The sequence below is a fragment of the Zootoca vivipara genome, chromosome 1, assembly GCF_963506605.1.
Source record: "Zootoca vivipara chromosome 1, rZooViv1.1, whole genome shotgun sequence".
Taxonomy (NCBI): Eukaryota; Metazoa; Chordata; class Lepidosauria; order Squamata; family Lacertidae; genus Zootoca; species Zootoca vivipara.
The window spans coordinates 83,370,581-83,395,927 of record NC_083276.1 but is presented as its reverse complement, the minus strand read 5'-3'; the positions used below and the strand labels follow the sequence as shown (position 1 = coordinate 83,395,927).

Below are 25,347 nucleotides of genomic sequence, written 5' to 3'. Positions count from 1 at the left end.
AAAAAGGAAAATGCAGCTATTTTAAAGCTAATGCTATCACACAAGCTGGCCTGATTTTAGTCCCTTCATTTTCAGGAGAGGAAAAATTGGGAGGCAGATTTTCTTAAACGAGAGATGAATGTCAGCCCACACACAATGCCTATTTTTTTTGGGGGGGGAGGGCAAAAAGAGAGAGAAATAAACCAAGAACTAGCCTGAAGAGAACCACTCAGGACCCTAGGCTCCACTGCAATGAACTCAGGTTAGAACCCTACTCCCTTGTCCGCCTCAGTTTTTATCAATCTATTTCTCTCCAAGCGCACAATAATTCCCCTTTGTTGAGCAAAATCTCCCCTCCTCACATTTGAATGATCATAGCTAGTTTTAAATACGGGAAATGCAAGATAGGCATAAAAGGGGCAGAGCCATAGCTATAGGGGGGGCTAGCCAGGTTTTTTGTCCCGGGTGAAACCTCCAGAGGGGCGCCATTGAGGCTCCCAGCTTGTGATGTGTGTACGCAGATGCACGTGGGGTGTGTGTATGCCAAACTGGGTCTTTGACCTGGGTGAAAATGAGCCTAGTTTCACCCCTGAAAAGGGATTATTTAGCCCTCTAGCAGCTGGATCCACAACTAATACTGAGCTGCCCAGAGTGGCTGGGGAAACCCTGCCAGATGGGCGGGGTATAAACTATTATTATTATTATTATTATTATTATTATTATTATTATTATACAGTACCTGCTGATCTCTGCAGCATTGCTCAAATCTGAAGAGAACCTGTGCATGTGTGTGTGTGTGTGTGTGTGTGTGAGAGAGAGAGAGAGAGAGAGAGAGAGAGAGAGAGAGAGAGGAAGGGAGGGAGGGAGGGAGGGAGAGAAGGGAAATATAATGTATACTTTTGAAGCCACTACAGCAAGGATGGGGTAACCTGTGACCAGGTATTGTTAGGCTCCTATTCCCATCAGCCCCAGCCAGCGTGGCCAATGGTCAGGGATAACAGGAGTGAAAAAAACTGGGAGGCCACAGGTTCCCTAGGCCTATTGAAGTCGCGAGCAATGCAGCACTCTTAAACCGGCAAGGAGACTGGGAACAAAGCACAGTCATTGTAAGTAGGAGTTCAGTTTTCCATCTGGAGAGCAACTCTTCCCACACACCACCTGTCCACGCTGGAAAGGGAGAATTGCCTTACAACAAGCAGCCTGCCTAGAGATTTCCAGGAGCTGTTGTCTGCTCAGCTCACTCACGCGCTAACGCAAGCAAAAGCGGGCTAAAAAGCAGGGCAAGTAACTTGGGAACCCACTTCCCCTTTAAATAAACTGGTCTGTGAAGAGGGAGGAGAACTCCCTTTTCATGCCGCATGGAAAGCTCCAGTACCTGTAGTTACCGGTAAACTGGTTTGAGGGATCCCTCCTGTGCTTTTCCCAGCCCTTAAGCAGGGCGCATTGCGTCAGAGAGAGAGGATTCCCGCCTGGGATCACAGCGCCTAGCAGTCGCTTGCCGCATCAGAGGCCACATTTTAAGATTATAAACTGAAACTGGCGGGTTAAAATAGGCGCCACGTGGGGGCGGCAGTGAGTTACCGACTGTGCCGCCGGCGCTTCCCAGCGCGTTTGGGCGAAGCTGCTACAGTATAATAGAGCAGCGCGCTCGGACCTTTCTTGCCTTCAGCGAGCCGCCGTAGCCGGGCTAGAGCACACTGCCTCTCGGGCTGCCAGCCTCAGTCGCGCGGGCTGAGCGGTTTTGTGGGATCATGGCGGCCGCCGCTTCTACCCAGCCCGTCGCTGACAGGAGACGCTACCGGCGGGGCAGCACGGAAGCGGGCCGGGAGAGGCTGGAGGACGACGGAGTTCGGACCCTCACTTCAGCTGAGCAGGTGGGGCTGGGAGCCGCCCCCTCTTTCCAGGGACAGGGACTACAACTCCCAGGGTGCATTTCGCGGACGTGCGGTTTCAGGGGTCCGGTCTGTTTCTGTGCACGGGCGGAGAGAGAGCGATGCCCCGTGGCCGCTCTGTAGATCCATTGTGTTCAGTACAGTGGGAATCTCCAGGGTTGTGGGGTGGGGCTTTTTTGAGGTATATTATCTTGTTAAGATTTGGTTTAGCTTCTACTTCTCCATGTGCCGTCTTAAGTCCGTTTCAGGTAGTCCATTGCCCATGGAAGCTGATGCATTAATATGCTTAAGTCGCTTCTGGAGGCTCGCCTAGTCCTCCGCTCCTATGTTTTTTGCCATTTGTCTCCAGAGCTGTCCGCTTCCCATCTCACACGATGGAGTTCCTTGTCGGCACACCTTGGAGAACCGCTTTGCATCTCCTCTTTTCTTGTTTGAAATTTTGTTAGAGAAGAACTGTTTGTGGGGAAACAGGAGAAAAACGTGGTGTGCTGCTGGTGTTCCTCGCATTTTGTGAATTTGGACCCCACTTCAAAACTCGCCCTACCTTTGGGGAATCTATAGATTGGGACAAATGGAGATTCAGGGTGGTTTTAATAGTGGTGCTTCCCCATATCCATCAGCCAAACTTTCCCACTTCCAGCTCACACCTATTTGTAGTTACAGGCACACATCCTATTCATATCCAGAGCTTACTATATCCCTGCAACTTTCAAGTCTGCCTATTTGTATGCTAACAGAAGTGGTCTTAGAAAAATGTATTACTGTATCTATTTTTTAAAAAAATACAAGCAAGGTAACAATGGTTATACAAAGTGTTGGGTTCAAATGATAAGGGGTTCCATCCCACACCAGTTCCCTTTCCACTAGCTGCTATCTCTCACCATCCTTCTCACCCAGTTTTGTCATGGTCACTTTTATCAGGTTCGCCAATCGTGCAGACAGATCAAGTAATCACAAGTAGAATCCCTATGTGGTTCTTTCTTACGTAAGGTCAGAGACTGAATTGAGGGGTGCACAGTGACAATGATGTGCCTGTCTCTGTCCTCCTACACAGTTGGGTCTTCCAGTACCGGTACTTCAATTTAGAAATTCAGTGGTAGTGAAGAACACTGAATTTCTAAATTTAGGTACTGGAACACCGAACTGTGTAGGAGGACATTGCTTCCATAACCTTAAACAAAAAAGTTGTGAGGACTGATACATTTGGAACCAGGCAAAGCTTTTAACATCTTTGGAGATAAAAGGACTAGAATACTAATATAGTGCTTCCCAAGCTTTTCTATCTACAGTATTCCTTTAACAATTCAGACAGAGAAGTGGGTATTTTATACTACATCAATATTATAAACCTTAGTGATTAAGCATTTATTCCTGCCAGTGCCTAATTACTGTGACGCTTAGTAACTTTATGCCTTTATAAAACCTGTTTGAAATTTGCAAGTAAGCAGTTCCTGAGCCGTCTGACTGTTAGGTTTGATTACGGAGCATTGTTTGCAATGTTCAGGGGGAAGGTAGCCATAGAACTATGTGACCTTTGAAAAGTTGGTACTCTGTGGAGGATGATGCTTCTAAAACAGCAGATGATGGGAAGGCATCATCCTGATGTACATGTTTTGAGTGCTCACGGACAACAAGAGGTGAAGAGATAAAAGGCTTGAACTCACAGGAACAAGGGCATAGGCTTGGAATTCAGAGGTTGGGGGCAGAAGAGCTGCAATAAACTATCAGGACTCAGAGAGGATTCTGGTGATCAGCAAGTTACAAGGCTCCATAATATGGTGGGTGTGTTTTTAAACACAACTAAATGTAAGGCTACATCTTTCTCAATATATAGTGAAACACTCAGCAGTTTTGTTCTATGTATGCTGCTGCTGTGGTATTATATTGAGGAACTGTGTTTAAGAACGGTCAAGCAACAAACATAGCTGATTCACCAACAAACATGGCTACCCCTGTGGAATCAATCAAAGGCGTCCTTTCAATCACATCACAATTTTGTTGTGTTAGTGAAACGTGTGGATCAATTTACTGATATATTTTAAGCATTCAAGTTACCTGCTGAAAGGTCTCTGTAATTCAGTGATTATATCCTGTGGTTTGTTCTCTGTGGAAGACATCTTAATTATTGGCCAGGAGGGGATAAAGGGGGTTGAGCTTTAGTTAGTAGGGCATATCCAAGTTCTTCTCAGTTTCTGGAATTAATCAGTGAGAGGAAAGGCCTCTACCTGCATTTGGGCTGACTGTTCTTCAATGCTGGTTGGACGGTCATCTGACTTTGTGTAAGGTGACACATATTTTTAAGTGGGAAATGTGATAGGTATTGGTAGACCTGCTTCCTATGGTGATTGTGTGGTAAGACCTGCATATACTTTCCCTCAGACATATAGATAGCAAAATGGTAGTAATCCAGTATATTTTTATGTTCTTATGTTGTACACCACCTTGTTGCATATGTTTTATGTAGTATTCAGCTCACAATATTCACCAAGTCCACTGATAAACAGGACAGTTAAAAGTATTCCAAAGCTGCAAGTCTCAAACCACTTGTTATGTTAACTCCATTAGGTTAAAGCCTGTCTCTTTTACCATAACAAACATTTTCATTCATATTTCTGACATTGTGTTTTTTAATTGTGCAAAAGTTGGATGGGCGTGGCCAGGTATGCCCCTTCATAAGAATTGAGCTTTTTGGCCGAGGAAGACAGGCTATAGAAGACTGAGATTTAACAAACTTGTGTAAAATCAGAGCATAAATGGATAAGTAGTGTTAGATAGACACAGCTGAGTAGAGCACTTCCTTTGGTTTGCTTGGTTGTGTAAAAGAATTACACAGTAAATCATTTCCAGTTAAATCATGGAAATGACTATCCTAGAGTTTATAAGATTTAAATTATCCTTCTACAGTTGTTGTTGTTTAGTCGTTTAGTCGTGTCCGACTCTTCGTGACCCCATGGACCATAGCATGCCAGGCACTCCTGTCTCCCAATTTTGAACCAATCAGTTGATCCATATCCAGTTCTAACTGTAGCTTCTTGTCCCACATAGAGATTTCTCAGGAGACAGGTGAGGTGATCAGGCACTCCCATTTCTTTAAGAACTTGCCATAGTTTGCTGTGGTCGACACAGTCAAAGGCTTTTGCATAGTCAATGAAGCAGAAGTAGACGTTTTTCTGGAACTCTCTAGGTTTCTCCATAATCCAGCGCATGTTTGCTATTTGGTCTCTGGTTCCTCTGCCCCTTCTACAGTACTGGTTTTAATTAAGTCCTGTTAGTCATGGAAATACTTCATTCTTTGAAGTTCAACTGGCTGGACAATGAACAAATTATGATTATTTATAAATCTTGCTTAACTGATAGTGTCTGACCATCTTTTTCTTGATGGTCATGGTTTCTACAGCTGCAAAGCTGAGCAAAAGGAAGTTATGTAAAGTTTGACCCTTCCCTTCCAAATAGTACTCAACCCTTGAGAGAAGCTCTGAAATTGAGGAGAAGCCAACTGCCTTTCCTAAGGTTCTGGAAAGAAATTTGCTAAAGTCAAAGCATATGTGGCTGGCAAAATAGTTCTTTGTATTAGAAACTGAATGCATTTGATGTGCTGTACAAGGCTGTATTCACACCATACATTTAAGGCACATGAGCTACCCCAAATAATCCTGTGAACCGTAGTTAAAAGTGTTGTGAATTGTAGCTCCATGAGAGGTAAATCAGAGTTCTCAGGATTCTTTGCCGAGATGTCATTTGCTTTAAACATATTGTGTGGATGTAGTCTTGGATTTTGTGGCATAGCTGCCAAGTTATCCCTTTTTTTAAGGGATTTTCCCTTATGCTGAATAGGCTTCCTCGCGATAAAAGGGAAAACTTGGCAGCTATGTTTTGTGGCCTACTTCTGATTTTAGTTGCGCTTGCCACTTTCCACTGTTAAGACCAAAGCAGCTGAAATTACAGTCATCCAGTAAACATGATTACTAGTTGGATTTGCTTCCTTGCTGGAGGCCTGAGACATCCCTAAGGGGCGATTGCTGCTCATTGTCTCTCCCTAGAATCTGACCTTTAATGGAGAAGGGAGCACTTCTCAAATCCCAGACAGTGAGAAAACATTAGATACCAGGGCAAAAGAGCAGGAAAGTGTCAATTGAGGCTTTGAGGCCCCAATTAAGGTGAGCTGTGGAATAAGGATGTGAATGCTGATGTGAATTTCTTTGTTCATGTAGCCATAGAGTAGGAACACAGCATGAGCTGGTCAGAGACCTCACAAATTTCCCTGTTCTGTTGCTGTTTAAATACCCTGCTACCATACTTCACTCCTTCTTGCACTTCTTCCTCATTGTCTGTCTTTCAGTAATTCATTTACAGTGGTACCTCGACATCCGAATGCCTCGACTTCCGAAGGTTTCGACTTAGGAAGCCGGCAAACCTGGAAGTATTTTCGCCACGCGTGCGTTCTGCGCATGCGCAGAAGCGCAAAATTGCGCATGTGCAAAATGGACGCTTCGACACCCGAAGGTTTCGACTTACAAAGAGCGCCGCAGAATGGATCACCTTCATAAGTCGAGATACCACTGTATTATATTTCTATGCCTCTTTTCACACACACGAATCACAAAGCGGCATACAAATACAGTGGTACCTCGGTTTTCAGACGTCTCCGTTGATGAACATTTCGGTTTACAAACGCCATAATCCCGGAAGTAAATGCTTCGGTTTTCGAACACGCCTCAGAAGTCGAACATGCCACGTGGCTTCTGCTGAGTGCAAGATCCTGAGGCCTAGCTGTTGGCTGTTGAGTCCTCGGTTTTCAAACGTTTTAGAACTCGAATGGTCTTCCGGAACGGATTACATTTGAAAACCGAGGTAGCACTGTAATAGCGTAGTAAAACATCCCAGTTACAACATAAATCATACAAAATTATTTAACAAATCATCAGTAAAACAACCACAAGAAAAGTTGTATTATAGAATTCACAAAGCATTGCAGCACTCATAATCCACAAAACAATGTGAACATTAACAAACTAACAACCAAAAACAAAACTAAGCACTGTTGAATTCACACATACACTTTCTCCATCCCCATGACTCAGACTTCCACTCAGTTCATCAAAAGACGCATACATATAATGCCCGTGGCAGCAACTAGGGCTCTGAGGGTTGGAGGGTGGGGCAAGGCAGGTGGAATAAGTCCTTGCCTTGTCAGCAGAAAATCGCATCACCTTTAAGGTGCTCCTTACTGAAGTGGTGGTGTCTCACAAATAATATAGCAATGCACAGTGTTGGCAGACATTTAGTTATGGCAAAGGCGGCGGGCAAACTAAGGCAGAGCGTAAAGGTAAAGGGACCCCTGACCATTAGGTCCAGTCGTGACTGACTCTGGGGTTGTGGCGCTCATATCGCTTTACTGGCCGAGGGAGCCGGCGTACAGCTTCCAGGTCATGTGGCCAGCATGACAAAGCCGCTTCTGGCGAACCAGAGCAGCGCATGGAAATGCCGTTTACCTTCCCGCCGGAGCGGTACCTATTTATCTACTTGCACTTTGATGTGCTTTCGAACTGCTAGGTTGGCAGGAGCTGGGACCGAGCAATGGGAGCTCACCTTGTCGCGGGGATTCGAAGAGCTTAGCTTAATATATATTAGCATGGCAGCAGTAGGTTATTGGCCTGCAAGTTTCTCATTCCACAGCGAAACGCTCTCCACTCACTGTTGCCAGTTACGGTACTCTCTCTTTCTCCATATATATATATATTTATAGATGGAACAATGCACTAAAAATGACTCCATTCTATCCAAATGGAGTGCCTCACAACAAGATTTTGCAAGTGTTGTGTCCTCTGCTGCCTAAATATATATGTAATCTAAGCTAAGAAGGTGCTTAGTCATGCTGGCCACATGATCCGGAAGCTGTACACCGGCTCCCTCGGCCAATAATGCGAGATGAGCGCCGCAACCCCAGAGTCGTCCGCGACTGGACCTAATGGTCAGGGGTCCCTTTACCTTTACCTTTAATCTAATGTCTCCTATCATACCAACTATTGATTTTGCTCCCATGCATTCTGTTTGATGGTATGTTTCACTGAGGAGATGGGTGGAGGGCTTCATTATGTGTCTTGATTCTAGCTATGTGCTCTCAAAGGTGCTGAAACCCACAGTGATTCTTGGAAAGTGCTTGTGGTCACACACACACACACACACTGGATCAACCTGGGTTGTGCATACTGTACCGTGCTACATGGGTTGGGATGTCCTGGGAACAGAAGAGCCTTTTTGATTGTGTGCTGCAACACTGAACCATAGGCACATAAGAAGTTGCCTTAGACCAGGTCAAACCATTGACCCATCTATCTCAGTGCTGCCTATCTTAATTTTGGACTAGAGTCTTTTTCCTGGTCATACCTGGAGATGCCAGGGATTGAACGTGGGACATTCTGCCTTTCATCTGTGGCCTTTCCTCATGGGCAGCAGTTGTGTAGATGTGATATACTAAAAGAGCTATAGCTTGTTATTTATTACCATCCACTTCTTTTATGAGCCTCTGTGTTGTTTTTTTAAAACTGGAGCAGCAGCAGCCCTCTTGAACTCAGACACCCTTTTAACAATTACTTGCAGCTGCTGTAGACACTTTTCTTCTTGGCATGCCATGCCATATTGCTCCATTTGTGCTGTGATGGTTGTTTCTTAGTACAGTGGTACCTCTGGTTACGAACTTAATTCGTTCCGGAGGTCTGTTTTTAACCTGAAACCGTTCTTAACCTGAGGTACCACTTTAGCTAATGGGGCCTCCCACTGCCGCGGCGCAATTTCTGTTCTCATCCTGGGGCAAAGTTCTCAACCGAGGTACTACTTCCGGGTTAGCGGAATTTGTAACCTGAAGTGTTTGTAACCCGAGGTATCACTGTAGTGCTGTCTTCTGAGTGCAGAGGGGTTCTTGCATTCTGATTTTTACCTGCCATGTTTTTATGTTTCAGAAAATATTTTGCATACCTGTTACATATGCTGCATTAAATGTGTCCCTCTCTAATGTTTTATTTTGATATTTTGCAATGTTTTGTCTTACATGTTAATTTACATAGTAAATTGCTTTAAGACCTTTGAAAGTAGTGGTGTAGAAATTATTTTAACAATAGTAATAATAAATGCTAGCATATAGTGTTCTCTGCATCCTCCCCACCCATAATTATTATACCTCTTCTTTGTCCCTTTAACTTGTTGCAGACAAAAGTAGAAGATATAGTCCAAGAGGTCTTTGATGCTTATAAGACAAATCATCATGATGCGCAGTAAGTTATTGTGTCCATGCAATCTTTCCTCCACCTGCTCCATATTCTTGTTTGACTGCTGATTTATATACCCCATCTCAAGTTGTTCAGGAGGACTCCCAACTTTCTGGAGAGGCTTTTGGGGAATGGGGTGTGCGTGCAGGTAGCTGCAATAGTGAGGAAGTGCTGGAAGACTTTCTTGTGAAATGCCTTTCTTTCTCTTAGGATTCAAGCAATGCCTTCATACAGAGTTATGGTACACTCATGTTTACAATACTTTAGATGTTTCTGGTCATTCCATCACAAAATGGATATTGCTGAGGTGGCCCCCATGCCTTGCCTGCAGGTTAGCATTGGAAGGAAAGCTTCGACTGGCACAAATGGGAGCTTTTCTTCCAATACACACTGCTAGGGTTGCCATATTTCAAAATCCAGACAGAAGAGTTGTTGAGCTTTTTTTTTAGTTTTGCCCAAAGTTGAGCTTTTTTTGGCATATGACAAAAAAGTTTTCCAGACATATGGCAACCCTACCCACAGCAGATGCAGGGGCCTGATCCCCTTGCCAGGTCCAAATTGACTCCTTGGTTCTGCTGTTTACCTAATAAAAAATAAATAAAAACCACACAATTGCTATTGTGTGAATGATGTCGCTTCAATTTTGGCCCTTAATTTTGATAAAAGATGTCTCAGGAGGGACATGAGCACAGGTTTATGAAATTATGAACAGCGACTTCCTCTCTCTTCTCATCTTTGCTTAAATGGTCTTGCGTGTTCTCCCTGGTCCTCCCTGCTCTCATCTTTATCAGCTCCTCCTGGAGTCCTTTGCTCTACAGGTATCATTCTTCTAGGAATAACTTAAGAATACTTCCTCTATCAATCCTATCTGCGCGGTTTCCCTCCTGTCTCTCTCTGCACTATTACCATATGGAATTCAGATGAGATGCCCACTGTCTTGGATGGTTGTAAAGGAGGGTTAAACAAACACACATGGCTGTAGAGCAGTGTTTCTCAACATTTTTTGGGCCAAGGCACACTTGTTCCATGAAAAAAATCACGAGGCACACCACCATTAAAAAAGTTAAAAAATTTAACTCTGTGCCTATATTGACTATATATAAGGGTAGGAACAGAGATAACAATTGTGACTGGGGATGGTAGCCTTATTGTGGAATTATTATTGGTGTTGTTGAGTTGAGAGCTATAATCTTGCAATCACACACTTATCTATATTTTCACAGAGGGAGGCAGAGGGGAAGTGAAGGCAGTGAAAGTAAGGGGAGAGGGCAAAATAAGGTAGTGGGTGGGAGGGAGAAGGAAAGTTTTTCCTGGGGAGGGAGATATTGATGGGGAAGCGGAAGGGTTCTTCTGGTTTTGGCTTTTTGTTGCTTGTTTTCCTTTTTTCTTTATCTTTGTCCTGGGGGGGTGTCGGGGGTTTCCCTCTGGGGGGGGAGAGGTTCCCTACCCTCTCACCTGGGTTGGGGGGTGGGAGGGGCCCTCTCCTCCCTATCTTTCCCTTTTTCCTTTCTTCTCTTCCCTACTCCTCTTTGGGGGTGGTTGTTTCGGCGGCAGCAACGGCGCCAGCGGAATCGGGGCGTCCCTTGGCTCCCGGTGCCCCGGTTCTCCACGTGGCTCCCCGATGCGGTGATCCCTCACCTGGGGGGGGCTCCCTCCTTTTCCTCTTCTCCTGGGGCGGCTGGGGTGGCGACGGCTGCGGCGACGAGGCAGGGCTGTCGCGTGGTGGGAGGTCCCGGTCTTCGGAGCTCTTCCCGGCCACAGGCCGGGCGCCTTTGGGTTAGGTCCGGCGGGCTCGCTGGGGGGCTTTAGCGGCTCCCCGCTTGATCCGCCGGGCGATTCCGACGCCCACGCGGCTGCCGCGGAGTCTGCGGCCGCCGCGGAGTCCGCAGCCCGGCGAGTGTTCTCGGGCCTTGAGGCCAAGGGGTCCGTCGATCCTCCGGCCGGGCGCTTTCGGTGTCGCTCCGGTGGGGTCGCCGGGGGGGGCCTCCAGCGGCTCCCCGGTCGATCCGCCGGGCTCGCTTGGTGCCCGTGTACCGGCGGCGGGCTTGCTTGGTGCATGTGTACCGGCGGCGGCGGGTCCGGAGGCTAGTCTGGCGGCACGGGCACGCTGGTCGCTCTCAGGAGCTTCGCGCTGCTGTGCCGCGCGCCATCTTGCCTCGCCAGAAGTCTGTCAGTGTGCCGCGGAACAGCGGTTGAGAAACGCTGCTGTAGAGCACCTCCATGGCTTTATGACTCTCTGATCGTTTGTATATCTTTTGGCCTATCCTTCAGGTTTGTTTTGCAGCGAGAGAAACACTTCCACTACCTGAAGAGAGGACTGAGACAACTGACAGATGCCTATGAGGTAATCCCTTCTGGCTGAAGGAGTTTGTACTGTTTCCTTCCTGCTTATATTCTGTTAGTGGAAAAATATTTGATGATGGGTTAACATGATTATGGCTCATTATCCTTCTTGCTTTTTCTACCACTGGGGTTTCTTTACCTTTTCTCTGGAATCTGAGGTATCAGGGGACTTCCTTTACTTTTATAGGCCATAGAAATCCATTTTCCAGGAGCCACTTCAGTTGTAGTGCTGGCTCCTCTGGGGTTGAAAGCTAAATATTTGTTACCCATGTCTTTTGCTCTGTCCATTTGGGGATAATTGAAAAGAGGTTCTCATGTTAGCTCGGGATTGTTCGAATAATGAAGCTATTCTTAAAGAGGTATGTAAATTCCCTTCAAAAATTGGTGTCCTTTATCCTTCTAAACCTCTTACTTTCCAGTTCTGATTCGCCTTCTTTGCCTTCCTTTTGTTGGGGTATGGCAAATGCAGCTGTGTCAGCCATGGATTTTAACAGCTGTCGTTTTCTCTCCCAAGTGTTTAGATGCCAGCCGCCCATGGTTGTGCTACTGGATCTTGCACAGCCTTGAACTGCTTGAGGAACCCATCCCGGAATCTGTAACTTCAGAGTAAGATTTGTTTTATATTTCACTTCTGTTCCTGCAAAACACTTTGCCATTCATTCCGAGCATTGTTATTATGTAACTGCTGTGAGTCGTTGTTGAGAAGCTCAAAAATTATGCAGGCGGCTTCTGTTGATGTCTCAGAAACCAAAGATGATCTTTGGGCAGAGCTTTGAATTAGGTGTTTTCAGAGTTTCTCTTTTGTTAGCAAGCTACTTAGTAAAGTTGCCTATCTAGGCATTTGGAGGTAAATTCAGAACTCAAAAGCTTAGAGAAATAAGGACTAAGTATAACCTGAAAAAAACTTTCTGCTCCACTTTCTGACTTATAAATTATAGGAGAAATTAACTTCCATAAGTCTTCCTTATCTTTGCACAGTGTGTTGCCTCTCTGGGCTAACCTCCCAATGTCCCTGCATGATGCATAAGAGCATTTATTGAAATACAACAGTGCATTGTCTTGTTCGTCTTGCTCCAACAATGACCTCTCAATAGCTTTTTCCTCGAGTAGAAGCTTTTGGTGCATCTTGTGATCAGCAAAGATGGTGGCGGTAAGAGATCAGCTTCAGCCACTAGGAGAAAGAAACCCATTCCCTCTAGGGCAGGGGTTCCCAACAAAATTTTCTCGAGGACCCCTCATCGAGCCGCTATTGTGACAAGGACCCCCATTAATTCCTAATCCTAAAATTAAAAAGTGAGAGCCAAATTAAGAGTCTTTTTATATTTTATATTTATACGTTTTTTACAGTTACAACAGAGTACTCCATCAGTATACAGTTAGTTTTAATTTTCAGTTCTTAATGAGATGAACCACTTTTTAACCAACGGTCCATTTTTAACTACGCGAACTGTAGCTTCCGCGAAAAACAACGCTTTGTTTACAAACACTACTGTACTATTTTGCAAAGAGGCAGCGCGCGCCAGGGAGGAGGGAGGGGAATGGAGAAGACAGGGTATCTGCGCAGTAGTGCACAAATGAAGCCGACGCACGCAAAGCATCTTGGGGAAGTGAGCGTTAGTAGAATGCGCGCGCTGCCTCTTTGCAAAACAGTAGTGTTTGTAAAGCGCCACCTAACGGCATACAGCAGAACTACTGCCTCCATCTAATTCTAGTTTTGCGCTAGACTCTGCTCATGCAGGAAGCGGCCAAAACAAAAAATCTGTTATCATACGAAATATATTTAATATATTTTTTATTCTAATAGCATCTTGCGGACCCCTCTGGCATAGCTCGCGGACCCCTGGGGGTCCGCGGACCACCTGTTGGGAACCACTGCTCTAGGGTTTGAAAATCTGTATCTGCAGAAAGGGTGGTGGTGGTCAGGAGAGAGAAGGTTTATTGCATTTGAAAGAAGTATTGGTTGCAAATTGTTTTTCAAAGAAGAGAAGTTTTGCAATTTGTAAGGAGAGAGAGGGAAAATTAGTAAGCTTGAGTTCCTTTCTGCAGCCAAGGAATGATGTGTATAATGAACGGAATAGCAGGATGGTCACTGGATTGTAGTGGAGACAGACATTTTCACCCAGGAGGAGTTGGGTTGAGCAGAATTTGAATGGCAAAATTTTGGGAAATGTTGAAAAAAACCCTCATTTTGGGGGGGGGGGGCGGGAGTGGAATGATTTTTTGGGGGGAAATTGTAATATTTGTAATACTTTTTAACACCCTTTACAGATTTCAATTCACTTTGTTACTTTAGGAACATAAAATGTGTTCTGTATAACTTGGTTATACATTAAATTATCCTGGTTGGTATTTCAAAAGTTCAGATCCGTATCCAGGAGCTACTGTTGCTGCGAAATATAACCATCACAGAAAGGAGTTTCGTTCCTTTAATCAGCATGTCCAGAAGGCACTCTGGATGCTGTTTTGCAATGTTGTTGCCACCTACAACAAGATTTGTTGTAGATGAGTAGATTAGCACTTTCTATGACCTGCCCCCTTTGGTCTGGGGCTGGATGTGTTGCATTTCAACGTGTGACTACTGCAGTTACATTGCAAACATTTCCATATACACATATATTGCGTGTACGTTGATCTTAAATTAAAAGACTTGGTGGGGGGGATTCTTCTCAGTGTTACTTGTTTCTTAATACAGTAAGTAAAATGCAAATTACAGTACAGTACATCATTAAACAATGCCCCAAATCAATATTTTAAGGGTGGGGAGAGACAAACCCTAATTGATCGCCAAGGCAGCTTCTGTCCCAAAATAGATCAGGGGGAGAGCCTGGGAAAGGGCGCCTGTAACCGACCTTTGTGTATATTGGGATTGAAACAATAACAAACAATGGAATAGCATGGCAAAAGCGGAGGAGAATGCTTGTTCTGCTGTTGAGATTCAGCTAGATGGCTCTGGTGAGAGAGAACCTTCCAAATAGAGTCCAGGGGGTCCTTCGTGCAAGTGCAAGGCCTCCCTCGCTTTCTGCTGATATTTTCCTCTCCCGCTGCAGTTCTCCTGTACCTCATCCCACTTGTGATTATTGGGAGCAACTTCTGGTGTGTTGGGGGATGTATGTGGACCCGGCTGCCAAGGGAAGTGTGAGAGCCTCATTATTTGACTGGACTCCAGCTTCTCCAGATCCAACCCAATTCGTTTAGTGTCCGAGTGGTACATTCGCTTCAATTTCCCCCTTCCTCCTGCGCTATGTGGCAATGGACTGTGGTGTCACTGGCGCAGTGTCAAACACTGCTGCTAGTATAAGAGCTGCGGTCCTTATTTCTTAGCCCGGGAAGGCCCTGTGCTGCTTGTTTTGTGTTTAAATGCTTCTTGCTTATAAAAACTAATCTTGCCCTTGCTCTTTCATCTGTGCCTAGTGTGTGCCAGTTCCTGAGCCGCTGTCAGAGCCCCAGTGGAGGCTTTGGAGGGGGACCGAACCAATACCCACATCTTGCTCCAACGTACGCAGCCGTCAATGCTCTCTGCATTATTGGGACTGAAGAGGCATACAGTGTTATCAACAGGTAAAAGCGTAGGAGGGACCCCCTCCCCTCTACTCAGATCCAAGATATTAGGTGAAGCCTGAAGCATTCTTGACCAATGTCTGCGAGTACAGTCCCCCCCCCCTCAGCCTTCCTACTTGCTGAAGAAGAAAGGTTATCTGGTAAGCTGGGCAGGTGGCCCTTTCCCAACACAGCCTTTGCCACAATGTGCTGCTTGGTGTCTACATCCACCCCACCGCCTCCCGTCCACTTGTTGGTAGCTTCCTTTGCTTTGAATCAAGGAGAGCAAAGCTCTTCTTGGCGCTCAGGCCTCTCTTGCACTCCAGGACCTGAGAAGGGTTAGCTCTATATTTAGAAAAAAAGGAGTCTGGGTGGTTAGTCCAGGTTCATGTTTTTATTCTGGGTTCTGCGGTTCCACTTTCACCGTTAGGCATTCCAACGTACACCTCAGGCACGTCACCTTCCCATCTTGCACCAGCCAGGCATCCCCACTCAAAGAGTGGCAGTGGCCACAAGTCACACGTGGCCTGATCTAGTCCCATAGCGCACCATGGGACATTCGGTGCTGAAATGGTCAAAATCAGTCTCTGTCTGTGAGCTGTGGGTCCAAACATGCAGGTTGTGTGAGATGATGTATTTCTTTTATTTAGGCTTGTACAGCAGGGCAATGGAATAGCAGGTTTTACCTTGACATGAAAACACAGTGGTGGGGACAAAGTCAGAAGAAGTTGTGGAACCTACTTTTTGGGTGGGAAAGTTGGCGGGGGGCTCTTATTGGCTGGGTTGCTATAGGATATTATGACATGTTGGAGGGGTTCCTCAGCCAGCAAAGAACTGAAACCCCCTGGCCTAGATGATCCTGCAGCCCGTTTTCACTCATGTGGGTTGGCTCTTCAAGCATCTCATTTGTTTTTTTCCTCTTAATAGGGATAAATGTTCTCTATTGTTTTTTCAGAGAGAAGCTTCTGGACTATTTGTATTCCCTGAAGCAGCCTGATGGCTCCTTCATCATGCACATAGGGGGAGAGGTGGATGTCAGGTGTGTTGGAAATGTTTCAAGTATTTCTTTCATGTGATGCTAAGCAGCAGCTTAGGGCTCTGATGAAATTTTTGTGGCAAGGGTGTTCATAGAGAGTTTTGTCTTAGCACAGCAAGCATTCATCCTGTTTTGTAATAGTGCAGCTAAACTTCAGTGGAGGAATAAGATCCTGGCTTCTAATGTTAGGAAGATTATGGGAGCCATTATTTGCTTCTTTCAGCTGTAAGTGATGTTAAATATCCCTGGCTTCTCCCTCTAGGGGGCAGGAAAAGGCAGTCCTTGGCTGCTGTTCAAGAGAAGTGCTTGCATGTGGAAAGAATGGCAGACATGGCCAGAGTTTGTTTTGGTGCAGCAGATTCTAAAGCTGAAGGAGAAAATCTTTTTCAACTTGTACAGTGGCTTGCTGTGACAAAACCATTTTAAATGAAGCTCTGGCTCTTCTTTCGGGGAAGAATGTAATATTTATTTTTCTTCCCCTGGGATTCCAATGAATAATGTTGTGAGCAAGGCTTTTTCTGTCTTAATTAACAATATTGAAAGCCGCTCGGTATCTTTCCGTGGCTACTAATATAAATCTAGGATACCAGTCCCTTGGTACATCAAGGAAGGGAAGAAATGGATGCACTGGGATAAACTCTTCTGAATTTAGCTTCTGGTGTACCTTCCATTCTAATAACCTCATCCAGAGTAATTTTATTTAAAAACAAACCAAACATGGTCTCTCTCTCTCTCTCCCTCTTTCTCTTCTTCCCTCTCCTCCCACCCTCGCCAACATGCTGATTGAGTGCATTGAGCAAATGCCTTCTCATGGTTGCTCAGATATTAAAACCAAGTCTTGAGTATACAATGACTTAACTTCCAAGTGCTCTCTTTGTGACATTTCTACGGTCATGGCTGGGTGGTAGATTGTGCAGTTTAATATGACTGGTGTTTCCCTGACAGCAGTAGCTCGGCTTGCATCATTCTTCAGCCATGTTTAGAAGTTAAATAGTCTCATATTTAAATCTCAGGAGTGCGTATTGTGCTGCATCAGTGGCCTCGCTTACCAACATCATCACACCGACTCTCTTTGAAGGGACAGCGGACTGGATAGCAAGGTAGGAGAACACGTAGCTCTTGTTTGGCCTTGGACACCCAGTGCTTCTTTGGTTGCCTAGAGAACGAGCAGGAAGATATTTGTTGTATTGGGGACAAGAAAACATCCTGTGTTTTTGTATTTTATTTTTGAACTAGATGTCAGAACTGGGAGGGTGGGATTGGTGGCGTCCCTGGCATGGAGGCCCACGGAGGGTACACTTTCTGTGGACTGGCGGCGCTGGTCATTCTGAAAAGTGAGCACGTCTTGAATCTGAAAAGCTTATTGGTAAGTAACCATTTGTCAGCTTCGTTCAAATTCTCTCTGTGCTGCTGTTTCACCATTTGCTTATGGTTCAGATCCAGAGCTCCATTGAGCAGACCGCTGCTCATGGGCGGAGAAGTGAATTTTAGCATTCCCCGTAAAGCTGCTCCAGAGCGTCAGGGTACCCTTCAGAGCAGAACTGCGGGTGGCAGAGTAACCAGTGAAAATCCATTGCCTCTTCTTCTGCAAATGAAGGAACCCTTTGTGGAAGAGGCACTCTAGATGGAGTGCAGAAGGCACTGTCATGGGCATCTCAATGCCAAAACATAGGATCCCACTGGATTTCAGTATCTGGAATTGGGATTCCCCCTTTGCCCTGCCCCTTCTGTTCTTGCGCTCTCCCTAAAATGTCTGTCTGTACATTCACAGCACATATTCATAATCATTCCTTTGAGCTCTGCGTTAATTGATTAAAAGGAAACATGTACCATTTCTGACATTGTTTTATAAACTTGTGAAACCCCATTTTGTCTGTAACTGCCTTTCAATACGGGCATCCCCCCACTGATACGTGATTAGCTTGCATGTGACCATGCAGCACCGGGAAATAAATGAATAAATATTTGATTCAAACCTGAAATGGCAGGCTCTCGGGGCTATTCATAAGATAGAAACACGACCTCTTGATGTTCACCAACGCAATTTTTATCGGTTTGCTTGGTTGCCTCCTTGAGTTTAATTATCGAAAACCTCTTCATATTTTCCGTGGCATCCTGGGTATGTTAGATTTTGCTGCAGGAAGCACATGAAGCATGTAGGGGACGGGGGGACGGGTGTGTGCCCTCAGACTCCCCAAACTGTGCTAGGGGACTGCTGTTCTCTGTGGCTCCCTCCGTTGATATGTCTTCTGGGTGTAGCAGGCCCTGTGGCTGCACTGAGCAATAGTGATGTTTGCTTTCTCTCCCTGCTAGCACTGGGTTACAAGCCGCCAGATGCGTTTTGAAGGAGGGTTTCAGGGCCGTTGCAACAAGCTGGTAGATGGCTGCTACTCATTCTGGCAGGCTGGCTTGCTGCCTCTCTTACATCGAGCCCTGCATGCCAAAGGTGAGTCTGAGCACCACAAGCTTGTCCACGATTCCCCAGGTGTGCTGCCCCTGTCACTTGTTTCCTCTCACCCCCAAACTGTTAGATGTGGAGACTTTTGTTTGAGGAGCCTAGCGTGAGCAAAAGGCACAGAGACACAAGATGTGCTTCAGTGCAGCATTTGTATTCTCTGTCCTTGTGTAAACTAAAAAAATAATAAGAATACCTCCCTTTCAATGTTATAGTAGAACCGGCATCAACATGTCATAGGACTGAAAATAACAAAGCTGTTGGGGGACCCATGAAAAATGTCATTGTATCAAAGAGTGTCACGCCATTCTTCCTCAGTACTTGCCCTCCACTCCCCCCCCCCCATGTCCCTCATTCACCTGCTTTTTTCATGCTTACCTCCCTGCACCTTTATAGCCAAACTTTCCAACTCCACTTAACTGCTGTCCTTGAAGAGATTTTGCGAAGCTGATGGGCTGTTGATGTGACAGCTGCACTCTGAGAGGCAAAGGGGACCCAAGCAATAACTGCACTTTAAGGCAAAACCGTCACCCTCAACTGGGGTGGGTTTTTTTGGGGAGGGGGTTCCTGGGAGGGCTATTTATGAGCAGAAGTAGTGGATGCCCTCCTTTCTTGCCTCTCTCTCCACTAGATGCAAGAGGGCAATGTAATAGGTGAGATTTTAAAATATTATAATGGACAGTTGCTCCACAGAACTCTCTGTTTACAGATGTATCAGGGTATAATTTGATTTTAAAAGGACCTACTCATCTATGGAAAAATAGGGTTGTGGTTAGTTACTAAGCAGTATAGTCATGGCATCCATATGTACAAGGAAATCTCCAACGCTTTCCTCGCTTATTGAACGAACAGTGCTTGCTTGATGCTCTGTGATTTTAAAACTTCCTGAAATCTCTGGATGTGGCCAGCGGTCAGAGGACCAATCTGAAGCGATGTGGGGCATAATGGTTTGTTTATAAGCATATTTGTGCAGGGTTACCGGTTCCTTTGGCATACCAGCCCAGAATGCAGCTAAATATCCCTGTTGCGCTAACACTGTAGGAATTGGCAATGGTTTAAAAGTGACAATAGCGGGGAGCAGGGGTTATGTTGCTTTTAAAAGCAAAATGAAAGCACACTCTGCAACCTTCTTCTGTTGGACTTCAGAGATGGAATACTAGCCAGATAAACCATTTTGCACCGATGTAGGATAGTGTTTAAACACACAGAGAGGAGAGTTCTATTCGCAGGATGCAATGAATTTCTATTATTACGTTAACTGCCTCAGATGAACTCTGCCAGCGCATGCTCCTTGCGTGCTTCCCTTCCACCTTTCCTTGTCCCATCCCCTCCACAAGCTCCTGCTTGTTATCTGCTTGCTGTCCTCTTGAGAACACTTGCTTTCTCTCATTAGAGTAAGGAACAAGGAAATGACTGCCTGATAGCGAAAATGGAAGGCTTCGGTGAGGACAAGGCCAGGAAGTGGGTGGCCATAGCTCCTTCCTTGCGAAGCAGAAGAAGGGAGGGAGGGAGGGAATGCAGTCTTCCATTTGGTGTCTTCCTGTTGCCCTGCTCTTTCTCCAGTGGAAGTGTTAGCCTCTTACTGGGGTTTTTGTTCCTTTTAGGTGACTCTGCCCTCAGTATGACACACTGGATGTTTGACCAGGAAGCGCTTCAAGAGTACATCCTACTATGCTGCCAGTGCCCTGCAGGGGGCCTCTTGGACAAGCCGGGCAAGTGCGTGTTGGTCACCCTGAGGAAATTTCAACTTGTGGCTCAGCATACAGCAGGAATACCCATGACTGGGATTAAATTGACAAGCAGTTTTTTAAACAACAGAAGTACAGTGGTACCTTGGTTCCCGAACTCAATCCGTTCTGGAAGTCCGTTCGACTGCCAAAACGTTCGCAAACCAAGGCGCAGCTTCTGATTGGCTGATTTGCCCCGGAAACAATGCCGACAGCTGAAACGGACGTTCGGCTTCCAAAAAAAGTTTGCAAGCCGGAACACTTACTTCCAGGTTTGTGGCGTTCGGGAGCCAATTTGTTCAGGAGCCAAGCCGTTCAGGAACAAAGGTACCACTGTACTATAAGGTGAAAGAATATCACAAAGAAGAAGAGTACGGGAAACTAATCTGGCACCCAACTTGGGGCTTTGCGTACCCTGCACTGAAACAAATGGAGATTTTGCCCCAGAGGGTGGCTGAGTGGAACAGCTGGGCTTTCAGTTTCTCATTGTGTATGTTTCTACCGCCAGGTTCCGGGATTTTTACCATACCTGCTATTGCCTCAGTGGGCTGTCGATAGCACAGCATTTTGGCAGTGGGGACCTTCTCCATGAAGTAGTGCTAGGAGTGCCAGAGAACCGCCTGGTAAGCTATGCCAGGATGTGGCTGTGTGTGTCCTGTGTGTGTCTTAGGAATGAACCCAAGTAAAAGTGACACAGACCAGGAAGATGCTGCTCCGATCCATCCCTAAATCTGTTCTATCACATTTCCCATATTTCATCAATGGGTTTTTAAAGGAAATCAAATGAAATTTGCATTTATTTGCGTGTTTAAATATGGAAATTGCGACATAATTTGTTATTTCTGACCATATTTTCTCTCAAAATGCACGCCTTTGAACAATTTTCTCCTAAAACACAAATGCTTTCATATTGCCATTTAAGCAGAGACGTGCATAACAAAATTGGAGAACTGCAGAATCCAAAGGATAACTGTGTTCTGATCTGCATCTTAGTCCAAGTGGTGCAGAACAAGTCAGTTCATAACAGAATTTCCAATCACATACTTTTGAATAGGTAGAAAGTAGGCTAGTGCTTTTGAGGATGCCATTCGGCTGCAAGTAAATCCTGTCTGCAACTCATAATCCTGGAGATACTATGTGTGTTACAGCGGTGAATTGATTTCATTCACTTTTTTCGCCGCCTCACTGTGCACTGGTAATGGCAGCCTTCATTGGCTCCATGCCTTGGCATGAAGGCTGCTTTCAGACACTCCTGCTGCTGCTACTGCTGCTGCTAAGACTAGTGGGATAGGGCAGGGACTCTGAATCCCCTCCCTTCCCTACCCAGAGCCATGTTAAAAAGGTCTTCAGACAGAGCTGCCTCTGCTACTGAGGAAGGCAGGTGGTGACATTCCACAACCAACAGGCCTCAAGATCCTGTTGCCTCTGCATCTCCATAGGCCTGCCTCTTAAAGATTAGGGTAGAAACGTCTCAAATTTGGTGTGTGGTAGTTTTGGGTTTCCTTTATATTTTAACTCTTCTCATCAGGAAAGTGTTGCAGAAATTTGGCATAAAACCTTCGCTCTCTGTGACAGCCAAAGGCAGAAAAGGATACCACACAGTGGTTAGACACTGAACCACCCATACCTCCAGGTATAGGGCAGTATATAAATTCTAATAATAATAATAATAATAATAATAATAATAATAATAATAATCAGGCAGGACCAGAAATGGCGTTTACAGAGTGTGTGTGTTTGGTGGATCTGAGTAGCACACTTGCCACACCAAATAGTTTGCTGTTGTTGCAAGTTGCATGGTGGCTATGGATGCTTAATTTCACAGTGTTTGAGATAACAGGACTTGATGGGTTAGGAGGAAGGAGGTTTGGGATAGAGAGCAATGTGGATAAGGCAGAATAGGAAGTATAGTGAAAGAGGGGTGCTTGCTGAGGCTCTTGTGTCTTTCTGCGTAGGCAGTGTGAGCTCCAGATATGATTTCCTTTGGTTTGTGAGCTTTCAACAGGCATAGCCTTCCCGTTCTCTTCTATGACCCTCCATCCCAAGCCAGATTCTCCTGCTGTGTGGTATGCGTCAAGCATGATTACAGCCTTGAACTATGAACTTTGCTTCTCATTGTGCATTCCTTATTCCTCTCATGGGGAAAAGTCCCTCTTGCACTGGGAACATTTTGAAGAGAAGCATTTCCTTGTGAGATTCCCCCTGTGCTGCTGTGATGATGACGATGATGCAGTGAATATCTCCTCAGAGAAGCTTGAACAAGGCCAGCTCCAGGTTTGGGAGGTGGGGCTTGGCAAGATGCCCTTTCTGTGAAACCACCCCTTTCCTTTGTTGTGTCACTGCAACAGCTGGTAGGCAGGCAGTGATAAGGAACAATCCTTACCTCCAGCTAGAGGAGAGGGCAGGGAGAAAGGGTTTTGTGGGTTCCTTGCTGCTGTTGCTGCTTGCCCACTTGGGAGGCAGGTGGGCTGGCAAGCAAGTGGTGGCACAATGGGAAGGAGCGTGGGGTTGGTGCGGAGGCCTTGGCAACTGCTCAAGGATAATGACCCTTCAGAGTTGAAAATATGTGGATAACGTCTAGTAAACTCTCAAAAGCAGAGCTGAGAAAAACTTCAGTGGTCAGGATGCTGGGCTTCAGACTCCTGTAACTCCATACATACTGCCATGAAATATGTCCTTAAATAACCTGCTTTCATTAACTTACCTAAGTTGACAGACTTGGCTTCTCTTGCTATGGCACTGGTGAGAGTAGACACAGTTTCAACTTTAATTCCTGTTTGTTTCCTTCCCTCCAACAGCAGCCTACGCACCCTGTGTACAACATCTCCCCTGACAAAGTGGTGCAAGCCGTGATGCACTTCCTGAAGAAGCCTGTTCCAAGTACAAAGGAGGAGCCTGTTGCTAACTGAGAGGGGCTGCTGCCCGGGTGGACCCTGTGCAGTGCCTTGTCCTGCCGTTCAACGCATGGCACTGCAAGTCGTCTTGGTCATTGTGGGGGGGCCCTGGCCCTGGAGCTAACTTTTTGATTATTTTCAAACTGGGCTCAACTTTTGTGTGTGCATCTTTTGAGAGTTCTGCTAGCCATACCAAAACCTGATCAGTTTTCAGGACCTAGTAGCAGATTGGCTGTGTGGTGGCATACGGTTAGACATGCTGGCTGCTCATTTGTGTGGGACGCTCTCTCACCTTGCAAGCAGGAGCAGTTTTGGTTTTGAAACAATGCAGCATGTTAGTATCTTAAGCATTTGGCAAACCAGTTCTGTTGTTTCATTTGCACTATGCTAAGTATCTTGGGGGTGGTGGGGCCAGCTTCCTAATAGGCTGATTACTGGCCTAGCCAGAGTTGGTGCCCTGATCCCATACCCTTACAGGCAATATCTTCTGTCCATTTATACTCCCTGAAGCTATTCCAAGTACACTGCTAACCAAGACATGGGACTCTGGCTTTAAAATGTAAGCATATTCTGAGTTAATAGTGTGCACATCAACACTGTATTCGTTGTGTCAGCTGCTGGAACACATCCCAGGGGTGTTGTCTTGGATACCCCCCTTGTGTTAAGCTCTTTTCCATTATGTAAGGGGTGGTGAAGGTCTCACTCTGCATCGAGCAAAAAAGAGGCCACCGGCAAGATTCTGTGCAAAATTCTTCCCCTCTCTTGCATATTGGTACTAGCCTGCCTAGTGGCAGGACTGACAATGTAATAATGTTTGTGCATTTTATTAAACATAAACTAATTCCTTTCTTATTATCTGTCCAGTTGTGACCGTTCATAAAACTTTTTGATGCAATTGTATTTAAGGCTTTAATTTGTATGTCTGCTAGGAGGGCCCTTTGGTACTCGTCTGCATGTTTGGGAGGGAAATCACAACATTTTCCTTTTGGGACTGTACCGTTTGCAATGCTTTCTCAAGGCATGCTTATTAGCGCTTACTTCTAACCAGTGGTCTTGAAGCTGCACAACACTTCTGTTGAAGCTAAGCAGCCCTGATATTGAACCCTTCCTGAAAACTATATGTAAACTGAACTCTTGGAGGAATCAAAGAGGTAAACAATCCTAGCCTTTCGTAAGCAGAACAGACTAATACATAACCTGTAGAACCACTGTCATCCTTAATGAGTACCATAGTAGCCTCAACAACAGGGCTTGTGAGATTTTAGCTCCATGCAAGTAACCATGTGCGGTGAGAGTGGGGCTGTGTGCTTGCCCTGTGGTTGTCCCCTTGCATGGAGGGAAAGTCTGAAGCAGGGAAGGAAGCTGGTTTAATGGTCATAGGCTGTTTTTCTCAGCTGGAACCCTGAATACCCAGGGTGGCAGCTCTCACCGAGACAGCCTATATGTGCTCAAACATGCTTCAAACCTCCCCACAACATGTAGATAGCATGGGGCAGGGTGATATTGCTTGGAGATATAACACCTGGAAATTATAATTTACTTTTCAAGCAGCTGCTATTGTCTCCTTATTTTGGGATGAATATAGATAACTGTTAAGTGGTATCGCCACTGGAGGAAGGCGGGAACAACATATTGGAAGGTATTTTTCCTTTGTTTGCTCCTGGCTCCTCTTTCTGCTCTCTTCCTCTGTCCTTACCAGGTTTCTAACTCTCTCCTGGTTCCATATCTCTCTTTTCCCTCCTCCCAGCTTCCATTTTCAGCCTTTGGGAGGCTGGTGCATTCCAATGACATTTCTCTTTTTCTTTGGCACACCTGTACCTTGAGCTGCCAAGCCAGGCCAGGCCCTGCTAAAATAAACACGACACTTTTATACATGTGCTCAGGCAACAATCCTGAGCACATGTATAAAAGCAGCTTTGTGGGCCAAACTGGTACTTTGAGAGGAGAATTAAAGTGTGTTTAAACTGCTGAATGAAAATTTCAATCCAAGTTCAAGTTGCCAGTAGCTTGCAAAATTGCCAGGATGATTCTGTGTTATGTGCTTTGATTCCATGCAAACACGGAAAAGCTTTAGAATTTGGCGTTGGGTGGGTGCACAAATGAAGGCTGCAAGGATAGGTGGTAAAATGGCTGGACAATGCTTGGTGATATTTCTTAAGGCAGAAGGATACGAAGAGAATTTCTGGACATCAAGTGGATTTAAAGCTTTAGCAGTGTGT

General features: G+C 45.5%; 1 protein-coding gene across 1 annotated transcript; it reads left to right on the top strand.

Moving 5' to 3' along the window:
- Positions 1 to 1,655: 1,655 nt before the first annotated feature.
- FNTB (farnesyltransferase, CAAX box, beta) lies at positions 1,656 to 23,981 on the top strand. Its single transcript, XM_035126113.2, has 12 exons — positions 1,656 to 1,853; positions 9,078 to 9,142; positions 11,408 to 11,480; positions 11,994 to 12,085; positions 14,891 to 15,037; positions 15,972 to 16,055; positions 17,066 to 17,152; positions 17,289 to 17,418; positions 18,366 to 18,498; positions 20,112 to 20,223; positions 20,743 to 20,857; positions 23,033 to 23,981. Exons 1-12 carry the CDS (start codon positions 1,731 to 1,733, stop codon positions 23,141 to 23,143), a joined length of 1,272 nt encoding a protein of 423 aa, XP_034982004.1. The 5' UTR covers positions 1,656 to 1,730; the 3' UTR covers positions 23,144 to 23,981.
- The last annotated feature ends 1,366 nt before the right edge of the window (positions 23,982 to 25,347 follow it).